This window comes from Falco rusticolus, chromosome Z, assembly GCF_015220075.1.
Source record: "Falco rusticolus isolate bFalRus1 chromosome Z, bFalRus1.pri, whole genome shotgun sequence".
NCBI classification, from domain to species: Eukaryota; Metazoa; Chordata; class Aves; order Falconiformes; family Falconidae; genus Falco; species Falco rusticolus.
Genome location: NC_051210.1, coordinates 39,597,591 through 39,613,659, shown reverse-complemented (window position 1 = coordinate 39,613,659; position 16,069 = coordinate 39,597,591). Strand labels below are relative to the sequence as shown.

Here is a 16,069-nt window from a genome sequence, read left to right as displayed (position 1 = left end):
GCCTTTAGCTACTGCTACAGAACAGTGAACTATGTTTTTTATGTAAGTGGAAGCAGGTTCAAGTCCTGCTTGATCTTCTTCACTAGAGATAGCTTGGGTGGCAGCAAAAGAACTTTTTAGAGAATAGTGGGAAATAAATGAACACAGAAGAAAGAGACCAGTCTGTAAAGGCAAAAGCAGCTACAACTTTATTTTTCCACATTGCTTTTCTAATAGAAAAAAAAAACCACGAAGAAACAATTTCTTTTTGGGTTGGATTATATGAAAAGAGACTGATTCTACATTCCATTCAGTGTTCAATAACCAAATAACATTTTATAAGTTTTTAATTGTTTTAATCCTTCCTGAATTATCAACTTTTTTGGCCTAACATGATTTTTTCTATAGGAGACTGCCACTGTGTAAAAGTAGGAACATTCTGTAAAACAGTGTGTTTTAATGAAATGTCTTAAAAGGATAAAAAAAGCATTTCTGTGAGGTCTGTAAAGGGTTTAATTTTTGTTTTGTTGTGAAATGTATCAAATTTATTCCCATCTCCTTTTTCAGTGTATAGAAAGATGCAAGGTAAAATTCCATATGGCTCAATATTGTTAGAGAAAAACAGTTGTTTAGACTTATGACTCTTGCATATCAAAGAAATTAATTTAAGACATAAAAAGTTAATGTTTTCATCCAAAATAAATGATATTTAGATACACAGACATATAGGTAAATGGAACACACTGTTATTACCCCGTGTTTAGTTATTCCTCACTCTTTTTCACCTGACCTAGAAGAAGATGAAATGCAGCAAGTGTTTGGATTAGTGCACACCAGGTATGGCAAGTGAAACCTTGCAAAGCATTCCTGTGCTGTTGAGATGAAGTGATTTGCTGCCTCCTATTTCAAACTCTTTCATACTCACTTGCTCTGACATTTCTCAGACTGGTTCATAATAACTTCAGTAGTCTTCTTACCTACCCCATGAAAGTCAAAATCCTTTCCTCTGTTCATTTAATGATTAAGATCTGCAAGTTTTCTTATATGTTGATCAGAAAAGTTCATTGTTATTGCCTGATTCCATTAAAGAATATATTTCTCCTTCTGCCCAACTGATCAGACTAATCCTTAACTCCCTTTGCTGTGGCTCATCAAGACAGGCAGAACAGCTTATATCTGCATTAAGCCAGACTCTGTAAGCTCTCTAAATGGAAATGTGCAATTTTGCATGCAGCTGTCTAAATGTATTATTCCTATTAAACAAGCGATCCTCTTCCCTAGAAATATGTTGTTGTCACTTGGAAATGCAGAGTTACATAAGAAAGTCCTGCTGCATCGCAGTAATAATATATCATGGAGAATAAAGGTGTCTGCTTCTTATCTGTCCCTTTACATTTTTTTTCAAGATTATGTTCTGTGGCCTTATTTTTGCACTGAATTTTAGTAGGACTTTATTAGTAACTCCAGTAAGTAGTCTGCAAAAGGGCCAGATTCTGACCTTTTGCTTGTTCAGCAGTGTACCTGCTGGTTTATAGGTGCGTGCAGAAGGTCAGAGTCATGCTCAATGCTTTCTGTTTTTTCACAGTAATTTTAAGCAACAGTTTTATCTGGCAAGGGAACAGCCTCAACAGCCATCATCATCATCTGTTCTTTCTGTGTTTTCCTGTGAGCCTGGACCTGCCTTGTTTGTCCTTCCAGCCGCAGAGTCCATTCATGACGGAGTCTGCAAAGAGAGAACAAGTGCTTAGCAAGTACTGAGCCAAATCCTTCAAATGTATCCAGGGCTTTTCAGCAGGGTTGAAGCTTTCCTCTCTTTCATCACTGTAGCATTTGTCCCATATTTATTTACCATCTACACATCTCTCTAGCTTACTAGATTGGGAATGCAGGGAAGAAAGGGATAGTGCTGATGCTATCAGTGGTTGACATTGCCGGATTCCTAATGAGTCAAACAACTGCTGAAATACTGTCAGTGCGAAGAGCTCTGGTTTTTCCTCTGGGGTATTCTCAAAGCCACACAGAAATACTGTCTATGCGGTAAGGTCATTCAATGTATAAATTGAAAAATACAGTTACACCCCCTGACCACCCAAGTTCCCTGTAAAATGCTGTGGAGAAGAGCAAGCAGAATGTTAAATATGTCCATTTGGGTTTACTCCGACGAATAAGAAAAAAAAAGTAACCATTTTGTAACCAAAATTTCTGCAGGCCTTGTATGTGTTTAATGAAAGGAATTGATGTCACATGCAAGAGGAGCCACATAGCTTCAAGACATAAGTATAGTACAGGCAAAAGAGAAAATCACTAGGGACCACTTCAAGTTATTGCTGGCCGAGTCACTTTCCACCAGAAATGGTGTTATGAAACACCTGACCCAGTAATACTATAGGATTAGGTATCATACGGTAATGCCAAATGCATCATGGAATATATGGGTTTTTATATTACATTTGGTGTGTTAAAAAGAACAGCAGCCAATGATTTAATCTGAGAAAAAGTTAGCAGTAGCTGTTTCACATGAATGCTTGTGGTAGTTTGGCTTCAGAGTTTGTTTTCAGATTGTGTTTTAAACTTTTCTTGTCTACGGTGTCTGGGCTTCACCATTCTCTTGTGCCCATAGTTAAGCCTGAAAACATTGGTGCAGGTATTTACCAAAAATTTGCCATTGAAGGCATCAGTGTTCCTTATCAACTAATGTCTTAGGTGTCAGAAAGAGAGCACTTTCCTATACTTAGAGCCATCTAATTCTCCCAGGTGCCACTTACATGAGGTAGTGGACCTACGGATTTTGTAGTGACAGTGTCTATTATCTCCTGAAGGTATCTTTTTTTTTTTTTTTTTTTTTTTAAATTAGAGAACACTTTGCAAGCAATTTGGGCTTTGGTAAAGTGACCTTGAAGGAACTTGACTGGGTCTGTTTCAATTGTGATCAGTCAGTTAAGGCATACTGCATACGTATGTGAAGACATAGTCCAAATTCTTTTGCTGCATTTTTTTCCTGTTCAGAGAAGATCTTATACAAGCTTTTAACATTTTTGACTTTGTGAAGCTAGAAGTATTTTCTGCACCCCTAATTGCAATTAGTTTGTGATGTCTTCTTGCAATATTTTTTTATGAAGCTGGGGTGACAAAAGTTTCCAGTGCAGCTGAACACTGTGCTGGGTTTTGTCATACATGCTTTCCCTCCAGCAACTTGGTGATTTGGTTTTGGGACTATTACTGATTAGCTGGAGTAGGATGCTGGGAGCAGGACTGTCTACATCTGACTCTGTTGGGACACGAGGCCTGCCCAGTTCTTGATTTCTTCATCCTTGAAATAATGATAATAGCTTCCTCCTTGGGCACTAGGGTCACAGTACCTGGCAGTTTTTTTAAAGAAACAGCCATTTACCAGCACATTCCAGTTTACTGAAGTCAAATTAATTTATTTGAATGTCCCAGTTTTGAGGAAAGTTTATGCAGGGGAACCTTTGTCAACCTAAGGAAGAAACCCCCACCAGAAAAAAACACAAGAGACACAGGTATTTCTTATAATCTTTCTCCATCTGTTATTAGTCAGGGGATTCATGAACAGCAACAGGTTGTGCAAGTATTTGAAGCAGTCTACTAAACTTGTATGTTGTATCTATACCAGTCACAACTCTTCCTAGGCAATGCCTGGAGTTTTATACTATTTTGGAAAAATATTAAATACATTTGAATAACCTTATTTTTTACCTGTCATAAGCAAGAATGCTTATGAAATCTGTTTCATGGCATAGGAAAATCTTATTGTACTGTTTATGTCTTTGGGTTTATATGATGCAAAAGGCTGTTAAACATGGTAAAGACGCTATGGATTTGCTTGTGCTACACATCAAATGAGTGATTTGCCTGTCCCTTTAATGTAATACTATTTTATTTATTTGTGTAGCTGTACCAGTTCCAGGTAAAAATCCTGATATTTTCTGGCTGTCACAAGCCATAGTGCCAAAGTTGTGGCTATACTCCAAGGCCTTTGAAGAATGCTCATGAGGTTCAGGGGTGAGGGGTGTCTGAGTTTCCATGAAGAAGAGCCATGGAAATATGAGATAAGCAGCTGTGAGAGGAAAAGTGCCAAAGATCCAGAACACAATCTGTGCTATGAATAAAGCAGTACAATAATGGTTACCTTATTTTAAAGCACGTGATGACATGCCTTGCTGGTCTTGTGCAAAAGAAAAAAATACCACTTACTTGTTCAGGGCACTTTTGCTTAACCTAGACTCTTCACCTTCTCGTTGCTTAGTTTGCTCTTGGATGACTTTTTCCCAGAAATTCTTCAGCTCTTCTGCATCATGACCACCCATTTTGTAACGTCTAGAGTTGGTATGCGTGCTCATTTTCTGAAAAACAATTTGGAGGTCAGAACAGTCAGGAGTCTAACCTGAGGCAGATACCGTGTTGCTTAGCCCTTTGCAATTTCTTTCTCATGGAGTGCTATTAAAATAAAACATGTTACCTGAGAAGAATAAGTAACTGATGCTTACTCTGCCTTGAAGGAAAATACAAGGCATTGGAACAGGCCTTGGGTGATAATTAAATTGTATACTTATATTTTTGTAATATAATGACTGAGTAATGGCTACGCATAGTACAGTTCACTGAAATGTTGTGGAGGCCTCAGGATGTGTGAGATTTTAACTGGTTTTGGAAGGATTTGGGATAGTCCAAATATAGTGCCATTTTCAGTGAAGTTCAGATAAGATGTTGTGAAGGGCTTTCCCTTCCTCTGCCTCCTGCAGTTCTAAAAGAGATCGTAGATGGTTGCTATCCAAAGGGTATACATTGCTCTTAAATGATTCCTTTTACTACTCCAATGATATAAAGTACAAAATATGCAGGGGAATTATCAACTCAAAGTTAAAGCACACAGAGTACAAAGCCCTGGGGAACTTGTTATGGCCATGTTCTTTAATTTATCAAAATTCAGTCTTAAATGTTGTTAAAAGTAGAGCTTGTTAAAATATAGAGATGAGTTCCAATAAATGAGAAAAAGGATGGAAATGAGGTGAATTTCTCCTTGCTAAATGCATAGTATTCAAACATGGAAGGTTTTAAAATTCTCAGCATGACTGATGCACTTGCTGATATTACCAAATATACCTTGGTTATCAGATCTTAATGGTACTTTGAAAAGTTAAGTTCTGCTGTCTATTCCCAAATGAAATAATTAGAAAAATTCCATCATGTACTATATTTGTTGCCATACTATATTTGTTGCTGTACTATATTGGTTGCTGTTGCTTTGCTATGATGTTAAATAAGGTACCAACAACCCCTTATACTTCTACCCCTGCTGTGAAACAGTATTTCCTGCATCAGTCTCCTACACTAAAACCCTCCAGCAGGTGGGAGGAGGCAAGAAAAAAACCAAACCCCAAACCCATGTTCCTGAGTTTTCTATGACTAGATCAGCACATAATTTGAAGGTTCCTGTGAAATTCCTTTGCTTCCTTGTGTTCATGTATACTCTGCTGTCACTAGATACTTTTGCTGTCTGTCCACTCTGTAATGCTGATGAATTAATACCTCATAGACACTGATACGTACTTTTGAGTCTGCTTTATAGACAGTGTCATATATTATAAGCTATCCTTAATAAATGCTATAAAGATTATGCTAATGTAGGCCAATCTGAGGAAAGCTTTGAGTTGTGCAATGTTGTAAGGAGAAGATCAGAGAAAAAGAAAAGGACGGTCAGATGCAACACAATGAAGGCAGACTTGTGTAAGGTCTTCCTATCAAATACTGTATGTTAAAGTCCTGAAGTTTTAAATGGGTACGTAAGTCAGATCTTGGCATCTCCCTAGATGTAATATTTCAGATTTGGCATAATTTTCATAAACCTCTTTTTCAGAAAGATCAATAACAACAAATAACTTTGCCAAACTTGGTGCTAAGTCTGACCGGACTGAAAAACTTTCTTAACAAAAAGAAAAATCTCTTCCAGATGCAATATTTTTTCATGGAGAAGTCCAGTTGCTTAAAGGCTGGCACAGTCCAACTCGAGTAGCAAGTGTGAACTGGTTAGTCCATGTAATATAATCTCCTATGCAATGGAATATCAGACATGCTTGAGTTGTTAGGATACTGGTCTTCTTCACAGCAAGGTCAGCAAGAGCTACAATATCACCAGAACAATCAGATATTTTCATCTGAGGCAAACAACAGTTTTCTGGTGTTTCCTTTGCTGTGAACTGGGGATGCTGTAGCTGTAGCATAGTGGGGTACATCAGTAATTGTTACACTGGTGTGGGTACATCAGTTCTACTACCTCCTTTTGCTAAATGTGCTTTGTTTATTTATGATATTGTCTAAATGGAAATATGGATAATCTTTTAATGATCTTTTATCTCACTCTGAGGCCCTAAAATAACAGTATTATTTAAAGCTTCATCCTGCAAAAACGTATGCATGTCACAGACACACTGGAACATGCCCTATCTGAATCTTAATTCTATAGGCTTTAGGCAGTGTTAGAATAAACGCTCTGGTAATAGTGAGTGATGGAATATGATTATTTCATCATTCCTAGATCAACAGGTCACCTGGGTCTTTGCACCATTTAAAGGCTCTTCTCTCAGTAGCAGCTGCCCATTTGACACTGTTCAGGTAATTATCCTGTTGCCTCAGAAGCCAAGTGCAAGCTGCTGACAAACTGTCTGAGTAGGTTTGCTCTCCAAACCCTATTATACTTTGGCTCATGTAAAAGTCTGCCATAACACATTAACCTTTTATTAAAGATTACATTTTTATGATTATTAAACTTCTAGTAGATACTCTTCGAGTGGTACAAAGAGGGCCTCCAGTCTTTATCTGAGGTCTAAATTGGTTAGATCTTTTGGAGGTGCATGAGGGTTTTGCCTGCCTTAAATCTTGGCTGCTCTAGTCAGAGGAACAAGCTGTGGTCATACAGGTACCCAAAGGATGGAAATACTTCTGCAGATGTCAGTCTGGCGTGTCTGTGGGACTTCCTGCAAGCCAAGAACTTCTGACTTGATAATAATTCCCAGGAAAAACAGAGACAGTTGAATCTTTCACGTGGTATTGCTGTGGTCCTGGCTAAGACAGATTCTTGGTGTAAGACTTTTGAAGATGGTGCTGTCTGGCATTATTAGCCAGCTTCTCTTGTGGTATGGTATGTGAAAGCATCCTTTCTTTGAGCCTGGCATTACGACATCCATGTACACAGATTAGAGTTCACATATACTGTGTAATACCTTCTTTTTTTGCCAATTGAAAGATTCTGCTTAGGAGCTTGGTTTGGATTTGTGAGTTGTTCTTTAGTTTTCTTTTCTTTGTATCAAAAAAATTATTATTGCTCTAGAAAACATGTTTTGTTGTTGCAGTTGAGTGGTTTTCTGCTTTCTTTGTAGATGTCCCAATAACATAAATTGGAGTTACACTAACAATCTGACTTAATTTTGGCAAACTTCTTGATTCCTTCACTCACATATGTCATGGTTCAGAAACTAGCAGGACAGTTAGATTTCCTCTGTAAGTCAAAACCACACTTTTCTTAGAGTCACTCCACTAGTGTTACCTCGATGGAAAGTGAGCAAGGAAAAGTGGTTATCATCTTTGTTTTCATTTTGGATTGCCAGGTTATAATTCCAGAGAAATTAAAGGGAAGTCCAGGAGATGTCTTTCTGGCTACTAACAGGAGGTTGTTTTACATGTTTTTCTGCTGATATGAAAGTAAAATAAGCAACAGCAACACCTCCATAGCTTGAAAATGATTCATTCAGAAGACTTGATTCAGTGTAAGTATCACTTATGGACTGAAAATTTGTATTATGAAACTTTCAGCAGTACATTTCCTATAAAGGGCTACTAAAATGTGTATAACACTGGTGCAAGGCAGGGTCCCTTATGACATCTTCAACTAAGATGGTTGAGGAAGGACTGTTTCTGTATGGGTTGTGCAGTCCTACCTGCCCACTTGAAATATCGTTGACTGCTGTTTTGGGGAGTTGAGCTGATAAAACAAAATTTAAATAAAGGTAAAACTTGGATCTTGGCTCAAGTGGCTTATGTATTAACTCTGAACCTCAACTATGAGAAAGATGTGTATGTGCATATGAAAGGATTTTTTTACAGCATTCATCATTTATGGGAACTAATTTGTCTGTTAAAGAATTATTAATTTATAGCGAATGTCCACAAGAAGACATAATAGTAAATAAAATTAATGGCACTGTAAAAGAAAAATCTCCTGTTTATAAGCAAACCATAAATCACATGGCTATGCAATGATCTGTAAGGCACCCACTCACTCACAAAACACAGATAGCATTTACATATATGTTATCTCAGAGAGCTGCTGCTCTCCCAGAGCATGTTTAAAGGAGATTCAAAGTGTGAATGATGAATGTTTTTCCTCAACAGATCTCTCCAGTGCAAGGGAGAAGAAATTCTGCTTTTAGATGGAAATTATTATATGCACAACCTTTATTCACTGCCCCAAAATTGATATAGAAACAGCCAGTGGTACAGCCTTCTGCCTTTTAAACTGATGTGCAGGCTGAATGTGCTTTGGAAAGGTGTTACATTAGCATGTTTCCAAATGCTCTGGTTTTAGTCCTTTCCTGGTCTGTACATTTTGAATTATTGTAACCTTTGACAACCTCCACTGAGGTACAAAAAGGATTTTGAAGAAATATCTAATGTGAGGAATTTCTCTTTGACACACTTTGTAATTGTATTTCTACTTCAGACTCTTGCCAGAGAAATGTTTGAAATCAGAAATGGCTCTTGATATTTTGAACAAAAGTGCTATTTTTAGTAACCTTTATCGAAAATAAACAAACAAAAGAAGAAAATATTGTCTGAAGCTTCAGGAGGCATTTTTTACACTTTGTAGTCTACTTAATACATGTCTTGAGCACCCATTGTCTCAAAAATTCAGTAATTTAAATGGAGAGACAATACTTGTGCATACAATGAGATTCTCTGAAAACCTTACTTTTTAGTGAGAAGTCTTTTAAGGCATTCAGTAAAGCTGTTGACTGAACATAGTTTGAGAAAAATGTCAAAGTAATTTTAAATCAAAATGATATGTAATTTAAAAAATCATTTGGTTTGGCTAAAAAAAATAAACCAACCTTTTTTTTTTCTTATTGGAAAATATTTTAACCAGCAAAATAAAATAATGTTTTAACATTTCTAAATTTTATTTCTAACAAATTTCTAACAAAGTTTGCTGAAAGAAGAAAATCTTTAACAATAATGATTGTTTTTTGTATCTTAAACATATTTCCTTTCTAAAAGGTGGAGATAAGGCTAATTTTAATACTCTAGATAAATTTGATGATTCAGCCAATTTTGATATTGAACATGACCATGTTTCTGGAAGAATTTTTTACACTCACTACAGAATTTTTTGAAGACCATTGTAAACAATGGAAAAATTACTTTTGATTTCAATGAACTCAGTCCCTTGGGTCATATCATGACCATAAGCTATTTTCTTTGTTAGGCCACTAATTACTCTCCTATTCCTTTCGCCCTTCACTGGGGTTTGTTTGCCTAAGCATACAATATTTGCCAGCATTATAGAATAGTTACAGTACAATATATGAGTTCAAAGCCTGTTTAAGTTCTTTTTTAATATAAAAAAACTTTATGCTGTAATAAGTTTTAAATTATGCTTATAGAATACATCATTAAGATGAATATTCCCTCACATGTTCATTTTACGTGGTTTTCCTTTCAGCTGAAGTATGTGTAGTACAGAAGTTCTAGTAATACCAAAGCCAGACATAGGGATAAATAACAGGTTAATAACTGAAGTTAAGATTAGATTAAAACAAAACAGAGGCAGGACGCCTCTGATATTTTATAAATCTCCCAATTTATCTCCCAATAAAGTATACCATAATATACAGAATTCAAGGTCATGGAGGGAAGAAGAAGAAGAAAGCATAATTCAAATTCACATAATTTAACAAAAAATATAATAAATATATATGCGTGTATGTCTAGGTGTGTTTAATAATCAAGATAGGAAGAGAAAATCTTATTTTGGCAAAATACAAGAATATAAATGCTTACTTTGATTGTACAGTAGCTTCCTCTTCTGTCAAAGTACGGATTTCTTGAGTGATTACTGAATAGTGTCAGTTTTACCTCTGGGTTCCCTTTTTCAAGAGGACTGCAACTGCCAGGAATAACTGATGAAATCTATTAATCCGTCACTTATTTTTATTTGGGAGTGATGACATCTGCTATTGTGAATTAGTTTAATGGCAGGGGGGAAAAACCCAAACCCACAGTCTCATTTTGTGAAGTCTGCAACACACTAAGCGGAATGACCAGACAGTTACAGGGCACAAACTCTGAATACCACATTTGATCTGTGCTATAATTTTTGGCAGGTGCCACTGATGTCATAACTTGGCTCTGGGGAAACAGTTATTCTTTGACAAGTGCAGATCGCTGGAACATAACTTCCATATGACTTGCAAGACTTCAGTACTGTCCCCTCCAAGAAAATGCATAGATCTGAAGAGAACGTGTTGAATAACACAGCTTGTCTCAGCATTGTGCTACTGAGAGACTGACAGATAAATAGATTTTTTTTTCACCCCTTTTGAAGTTTTGGTCTGTAAGAGCACCTGGTAGGCTGCATGACAGGATTCCAGCTAAGCTGTTAATACACTGAATAGTGCAGGAATCTGAACTCAGCCAGCTGCAAGCTGGAATCATAGCGTATATAATTTGTTACAGAATGTAGCACTTCCACTTCTTGGACAGATTTTTCCTCCCTCCACTAGTACTGCTGGGTGAACAGAAAACACAGGGAAGTAAGGTGCTACTTACTCTGACAAAGAGAGAGAAGACTGAAAGGGACCTCCTGTTGTCAGCTACTACTGGCAACCTGACTGCATAACCCTCCTGATAATTTCACAAGTTCTGTCTTGAAATGAGTTATGTTTCTTACTCCAGGGACTTCCAGTGAAAAGTTGCTCCAGAACTTTTCTGTGCAAAGTACTAAAAGGTTTTTTCTAATTTACAACCTGAATTTATTCAAGAGACAAGTTACCCCTCCTTTGGCTCCATGGTATGTATGGCAGAAATCACCTCCCCTCTCCTTCCTTGTTTTGAAGATACATCAGTCAAGGACTTTGGACTCTTCTCATACTCGTTCTCTTGATAGGTGTCATGGCCTTTCTCTGCAGTCTCATTGAAAACAGGCAATGGGAACTGTATGTCATATTCCAGCTGAGTACTAGGACTTTATATGCTTCCTTATTTTGTTTGTATATAACTACCTGAATCTCGAATCAGATTTAACTTTTCCAGAGATATACAATGCTCATAAACACTCTCTAATGATTAATACACCCACCTAGTCCTCTTATTTTTTCCAACAGATAAGCTCCACCTTATAACAGAAATTTTGATTAGATCCTAAGCTTATGACCTGACTTTTGTTCCACTTTCTCTGTTTCAGTCCTTCAGGTTATCTGTGTCTTTTGTCTTTGAAATTCATTTGCTGCTGATGATCTTTTTGTCCTCCAGAAAATTTAACTCACTGCTTCATTTTGTGCCAAATGTCACCACTCAACACAGTAGTAAGACACTTACAAGACAGCTCTGGAGCAATTCCTTTTTAACCTTCTTGCAGGAAGGGAGCTTTCGCTAAAAGATGCTATCTGATTTTAACCACTCCTTATCCACTTAAATGAAATATTTTACTGAGGTTCACAGTTTATCTGGTCCACATGTATTTGCCCACATTTATCTTGGTTAAAGAGAAGCACTGAAGTAATGTGCCATGGTTGACCTTTGACAAACCCACTTTGTATTTATTTAATCTGCCTTCAGATTTTTAATTATTAAATCCTCTGAAGTTTGTTTGGAAGTCTTGAATGCTATTAAGTCAGACCAATACCTCTATTTGGAATGTGACAGAATATGGAACCACCTGTAACACAGTGGGTTTTATTCCAGTTCTCTGTCAATGCCTGAAGTTTGGATGAGATTCACATGTAGAGGTAATATCTTTTCTTAGATCAGCTAGTATAAGCTGGGAAAAATGCACAAGGTCTGAAATAGAAGCAGCAAACTTCAAAGCTAAATATCAGTTAGGAACAATTGTTCTAAGTTTAAATAGATAAACCTCAGTGAGACCATCAGAGAGAAAAGTTGGCTCCTTGTAGGAAAGAGGATAAGAGAGTAAAGGAAAAGTAATAAAGTTCACCTTATGTCTTACTATAAAGAGAAACAGGTTATTTATTGTTTGCTGTGCTTAGTAGATGGGGAGACAGGAAGAGAGGACATTGTAATATGTCATCAAGTATTCCTATTGAGTCCATAGTTAGTTTAGATCAACAGCAAAATTAATTTTTCCACTAACCATTCAGTAAGACACTCAGCACCACTACTCTTTCTGGAAGGTAGCTGTGAAATGTATCATGAGGTAAGTAATTCACTGCTCCAGGACAGACTGCTCTGTCTGATAGCTGATCCTGGACCCTAGGCAAATGCCCATAGTGCCGATGAGGGTATCCGACTCTTACAGTTTCTCTTCTTGGAGCTGCTCCACTTTATATAAATAATGCAATACACTGGGCTTGAGAGACAGAGTCAACAGCATGCTTGTTTAATCTCCTGTGTGAGTCAGGAGGGTTTTGCACTTTCCCACATATTGGATAGATTACCTCACATTTTGGCTACTGGGTATTCTAAGACATGCTTTTTCATGGCAAGGGAGTTACTTGGAATCTCTTTTGAGGTTTCACTGTGGCCTTGACATAAAACAGATCTCAAAATCCTGCTTGTGTTGTGCTTGAAACTGCCCAAACTCAACATGTCTAAGCAGTTCTGCTGTGTAGTTTCAGTGGTGCCTTAGTGGCAAGAAAACATAAGAAACTCTAGGCAGAGGACTAGGCCACTACAAGACACACAGAGAAATAATCAGAGCTCTTTGATCTTCGTAATTAAAGCAGCTGAACTTGGCGTGATGTCTGATACTTCATACAGATCAGCAGTACAGTCTGCTCTGGCCTTCTGGTAGTACGGAGTCAATTGCATAGATAATTTGTGACTTTAGAAGTTGCATGGATTTATTCTATAGACTTGTCAGACAAATCAATATTTTGAGTAAATTATTTCAACTTTAAAAATTGTGTAGATGCCACTATATGTTTGGAGGTTTATAGTCTAGCTTGACGGTTTCACCTAAGAAGTTTGCAAGTCTGCAGTGTACCTCTCTTGCTGTGGCTCTGACAGTCACTTTTCCTCATCTGTAACGATTTAGAGCCGTTACTAGGTCTCATGTAGTGTTGTCTTGCACTGATGTGAGGTTTCTTATAATTGACTGTATTTTGGATGTTGTATTATAGTAATTTGCTTTGTTACTCTGTCATCATCTTGTATTTTTTCAATAGTTGGTGCAGAAATCACCATTTATGTGGAGCTTTTTTCACTTTATGTCAGCAATTGCAGAATACAGCTGTAAACCGTGGTGTTTATAATGGCGTTTTTGGAGTATTTCCTGGTGGTACCACTGTCAGGGCCTGGAGGACCTCAACAGGCCGTCACAGACCTGCCCATTCTCGCCTGCAGCCCACACCTTTTCCCAAGCACCCACTTTCAGCTCAGGCCCAGCAACCTGGTTCCTGCCTGAGCCCTGCCAGGCAACCCCCTGGCTCCATCCCTGTCCCTCATTCTGCCCCTGATCAGATCTCAGACCTACATCTGGCAACAGTATTTGTTGACAGCATCATACGTAGCTTATCTTCGGACCTGTCTCCTGGATGTGCCCTAGACCTGTTTCATCCCTCCCTTCATCATTCTTGGCACTGCTGATGGATGCTGTTACCAGCACCTGATACAGCAACCTGCTTGGCCTGCCATTCCGAGATCCCACTTCTTGGCAAGGGCACTGCCTGTGCTGGGGTCACACTTGGCTCCTGCCTCGTTCCCCTGTCATGGGGCACAACTGCTTCTGTTCCTACCTGACCATTACCATGAATGCAACTCCATGGGTGACAGCAATACAGGCACACCAAAGACAGTGGAATACTGTCATTAAAGCCAGGAAAGACTGGGGGAAAAAACCCCTCTTGTCTACAATTGGGGTCTCACTAATCTCAGCACAATTTTGTAAAAAATGCTCAAAAATACTGGAGTTCTACCTTGTTCATGCCAAGTCTGTGCTGATAATAGCTCCAGACACTCACTAAACTACCTCCTACACTGAGAAAACATGAACCCACCTCCCATGGCTGTCATCGGTGTTTGAGATGCACTGATGTAAGTGCCTCAGAACAGTTCTGCTTCATCTGGGTGACTGAAGGAATACTTTATTACTTTCAAGTACATTAAGAAGGTGGAGGACAGCTGGACATAAAACATATTTAGTGGATTCTGATACTGCATGTGGTCAGGTGTGTAGCTACTTTTATCTAAACTGGGTACCTAAATGTAGATTCCTAAAGCCGAGAAAATTTCCTTGCAGTGTCTGAGTTCATGACAAGAACACATGGATTGTGTTTGCAAATGAGAAGGGACAACTTGAGTCTGGGGAACCTAGCATCTGTGCAGATTAGCTCCGTTGCTAATTTGATGCAGATGAGTAACACAGGATGCTGCAGAGCATGGAGGTGACTGTTACCCTTCCTATGGTAGTCTGACAACAGTGACTTTCGTCAATCTGTGATTAGAAAACAATTATTGCTGGGATGATCCAGGGAGTACTTGAGCAATATAAGTTTCTCTGCCTCAAGTTACTTCTAAGTTATTTCTAATTACACAGATGGTTTGTAAAGAATTTTGCACAGAGAGGCTTCTCTAGCTGTGTTGATGCTGTCAATAAAATGCTTGTTTGCAATAGGTAACCAAACCTTATCCTTCATTGAAAGGGAAAGAACTCATTTGTTACAGGCCATTGAAGATTTCAGTGGGCACTTAACTGCAGTGACCTCTGGATAGTTTAGCAGGCTGCAAAACAGCTGTTTCTTTCCCTAGTTATGCTTGGTCATATGCACTTGACAACCTGAAGAGGAGGAGTGTGCCCAGTCTCAGATTTTTGTTTGACTTCCATTTCCTTATCAGGAATATGTTTATCTTTTGTGTATTGCACATTATTTTCAAGCATGAGGGGAAGCAGATATCAAAAGGAATGAGACATAATTGCACTGCAGCATCTGGTTTCTGTTGTTTACTGACACAAAGCTCCTCCCAGCTTGCAGGGCCTTCAGTGCATGCTGGAAGCTCCCTCATGAAGGGGCTATGTTATGGATGCAAATTGCATGAAACAGGACAATGGGGCAGGTGCTGATGAGTTATAGATGGTACTGTAGTCTTTTTATGATCTGGGGAAGTGTTCTTGTTGTCTCAGCACTGCTCTTCTTTGGTACTCGGTAATCACAGCCCCCAACTACTTATTCAAGACACCTCTGTAGTGATCACTTGCTGAATCTTCTTTTAGTGCCATGACCTTCTTTTCCTTACTCCCAAGCTTCCACCTATACCGTGTGGATGTATCTTCAGTTGTGTGGCTTTGACCAGCAGGGTCAGGCTTCCTTAAGCTTGACAATCAGGGTGATGTATGTTTTCTCTGCAATTACACAGATGAACAGCCCACAAAATTTAAGGGTTCTTATTACCATCTTCCCTTCTGTGTCAGAGGACAATGCTGCTAGTGGTAGGGTCCATTTGGATGCTCTCTGTGTGCACCAGAAAGGGAGACATAATATGTACAGTTCTCATGAAAAAAACACCAGAAAGAATGAAAAAGTAGGGGACAAGGTGAAAACAGTGCAGTGTGTTGGCCTAGTGAATGATATCTTTGAGCCCACACAGAGATTATGCTGGATGATGTGACATTATTTCATCTGTGTTGCTCCAGGTTGGCAAGCATGTCGCTCCAATGAAGTCAGCCCTGCATAAGGTGACTGAAGAAATGTAAAATTATTGGACAAGAAAAGCAATTGGAGAAGCCTGATTGATGAACTAGGACATGCTACAGTACTACCTTGATCTGCAGCTTAAAGTCCTGACTTAAAGACTCAAAGGCCTGACCAATGTGAAGCAAAAGTCTTAAGAAAATGTGGAGAAT

At 38.3% G+C, this 16,069-nt stretch overlaps 1 protein-coding gene across 1 annotated transcript; it reads right to left on the bottom strand.

The window, feature by feature from the left end:
• Nucleotides 1-243: 243 nt before the first annotated feature.
• On the bottom strand, nt 244-10,133 carry LOC119141686 (protein FAM240A-like). The gene is made up of 3 exons (XM_037374203.1): nt 10,054-10,133; nt 4,195-4,343; nt 244-1,702 (listed from the first exon to the last, which is right to left on the bottom strand). Exons 2-3 carry the CDS (start codon nt 4,338-4,340, stop codon nt 1,570-1,572), a joined length of 279 nt encoding a protein of 92 aa, XP_037230100.1. The 5' UTR covers nt 4,341-4,343; nt 10,054-10,133; the 3' UTR covers nt 244-1,569.
• Nucleotides 10,134-16,069: the final 5,936 nt, after the last annotated feature.

What these genes read in the sequence shown, in the direction of transcription:
- LOC119141686 (XM_037374203.1), bottom strand. Translation starts at nt 4,340, where the DNA reads ATGAGCACGCATACCAACTCTAGACGTTACAAAATGGGTGGTCATGAT. An exon ending in AGCAAAAGTGCCCTGAACAA is followed by an intron (nt 1,703 to 4,194) that starts GTAAGTGGTATT and finishes CTCTCTTTGCAG; the next exon opens with ACTCCGTCATGAATGGACTC.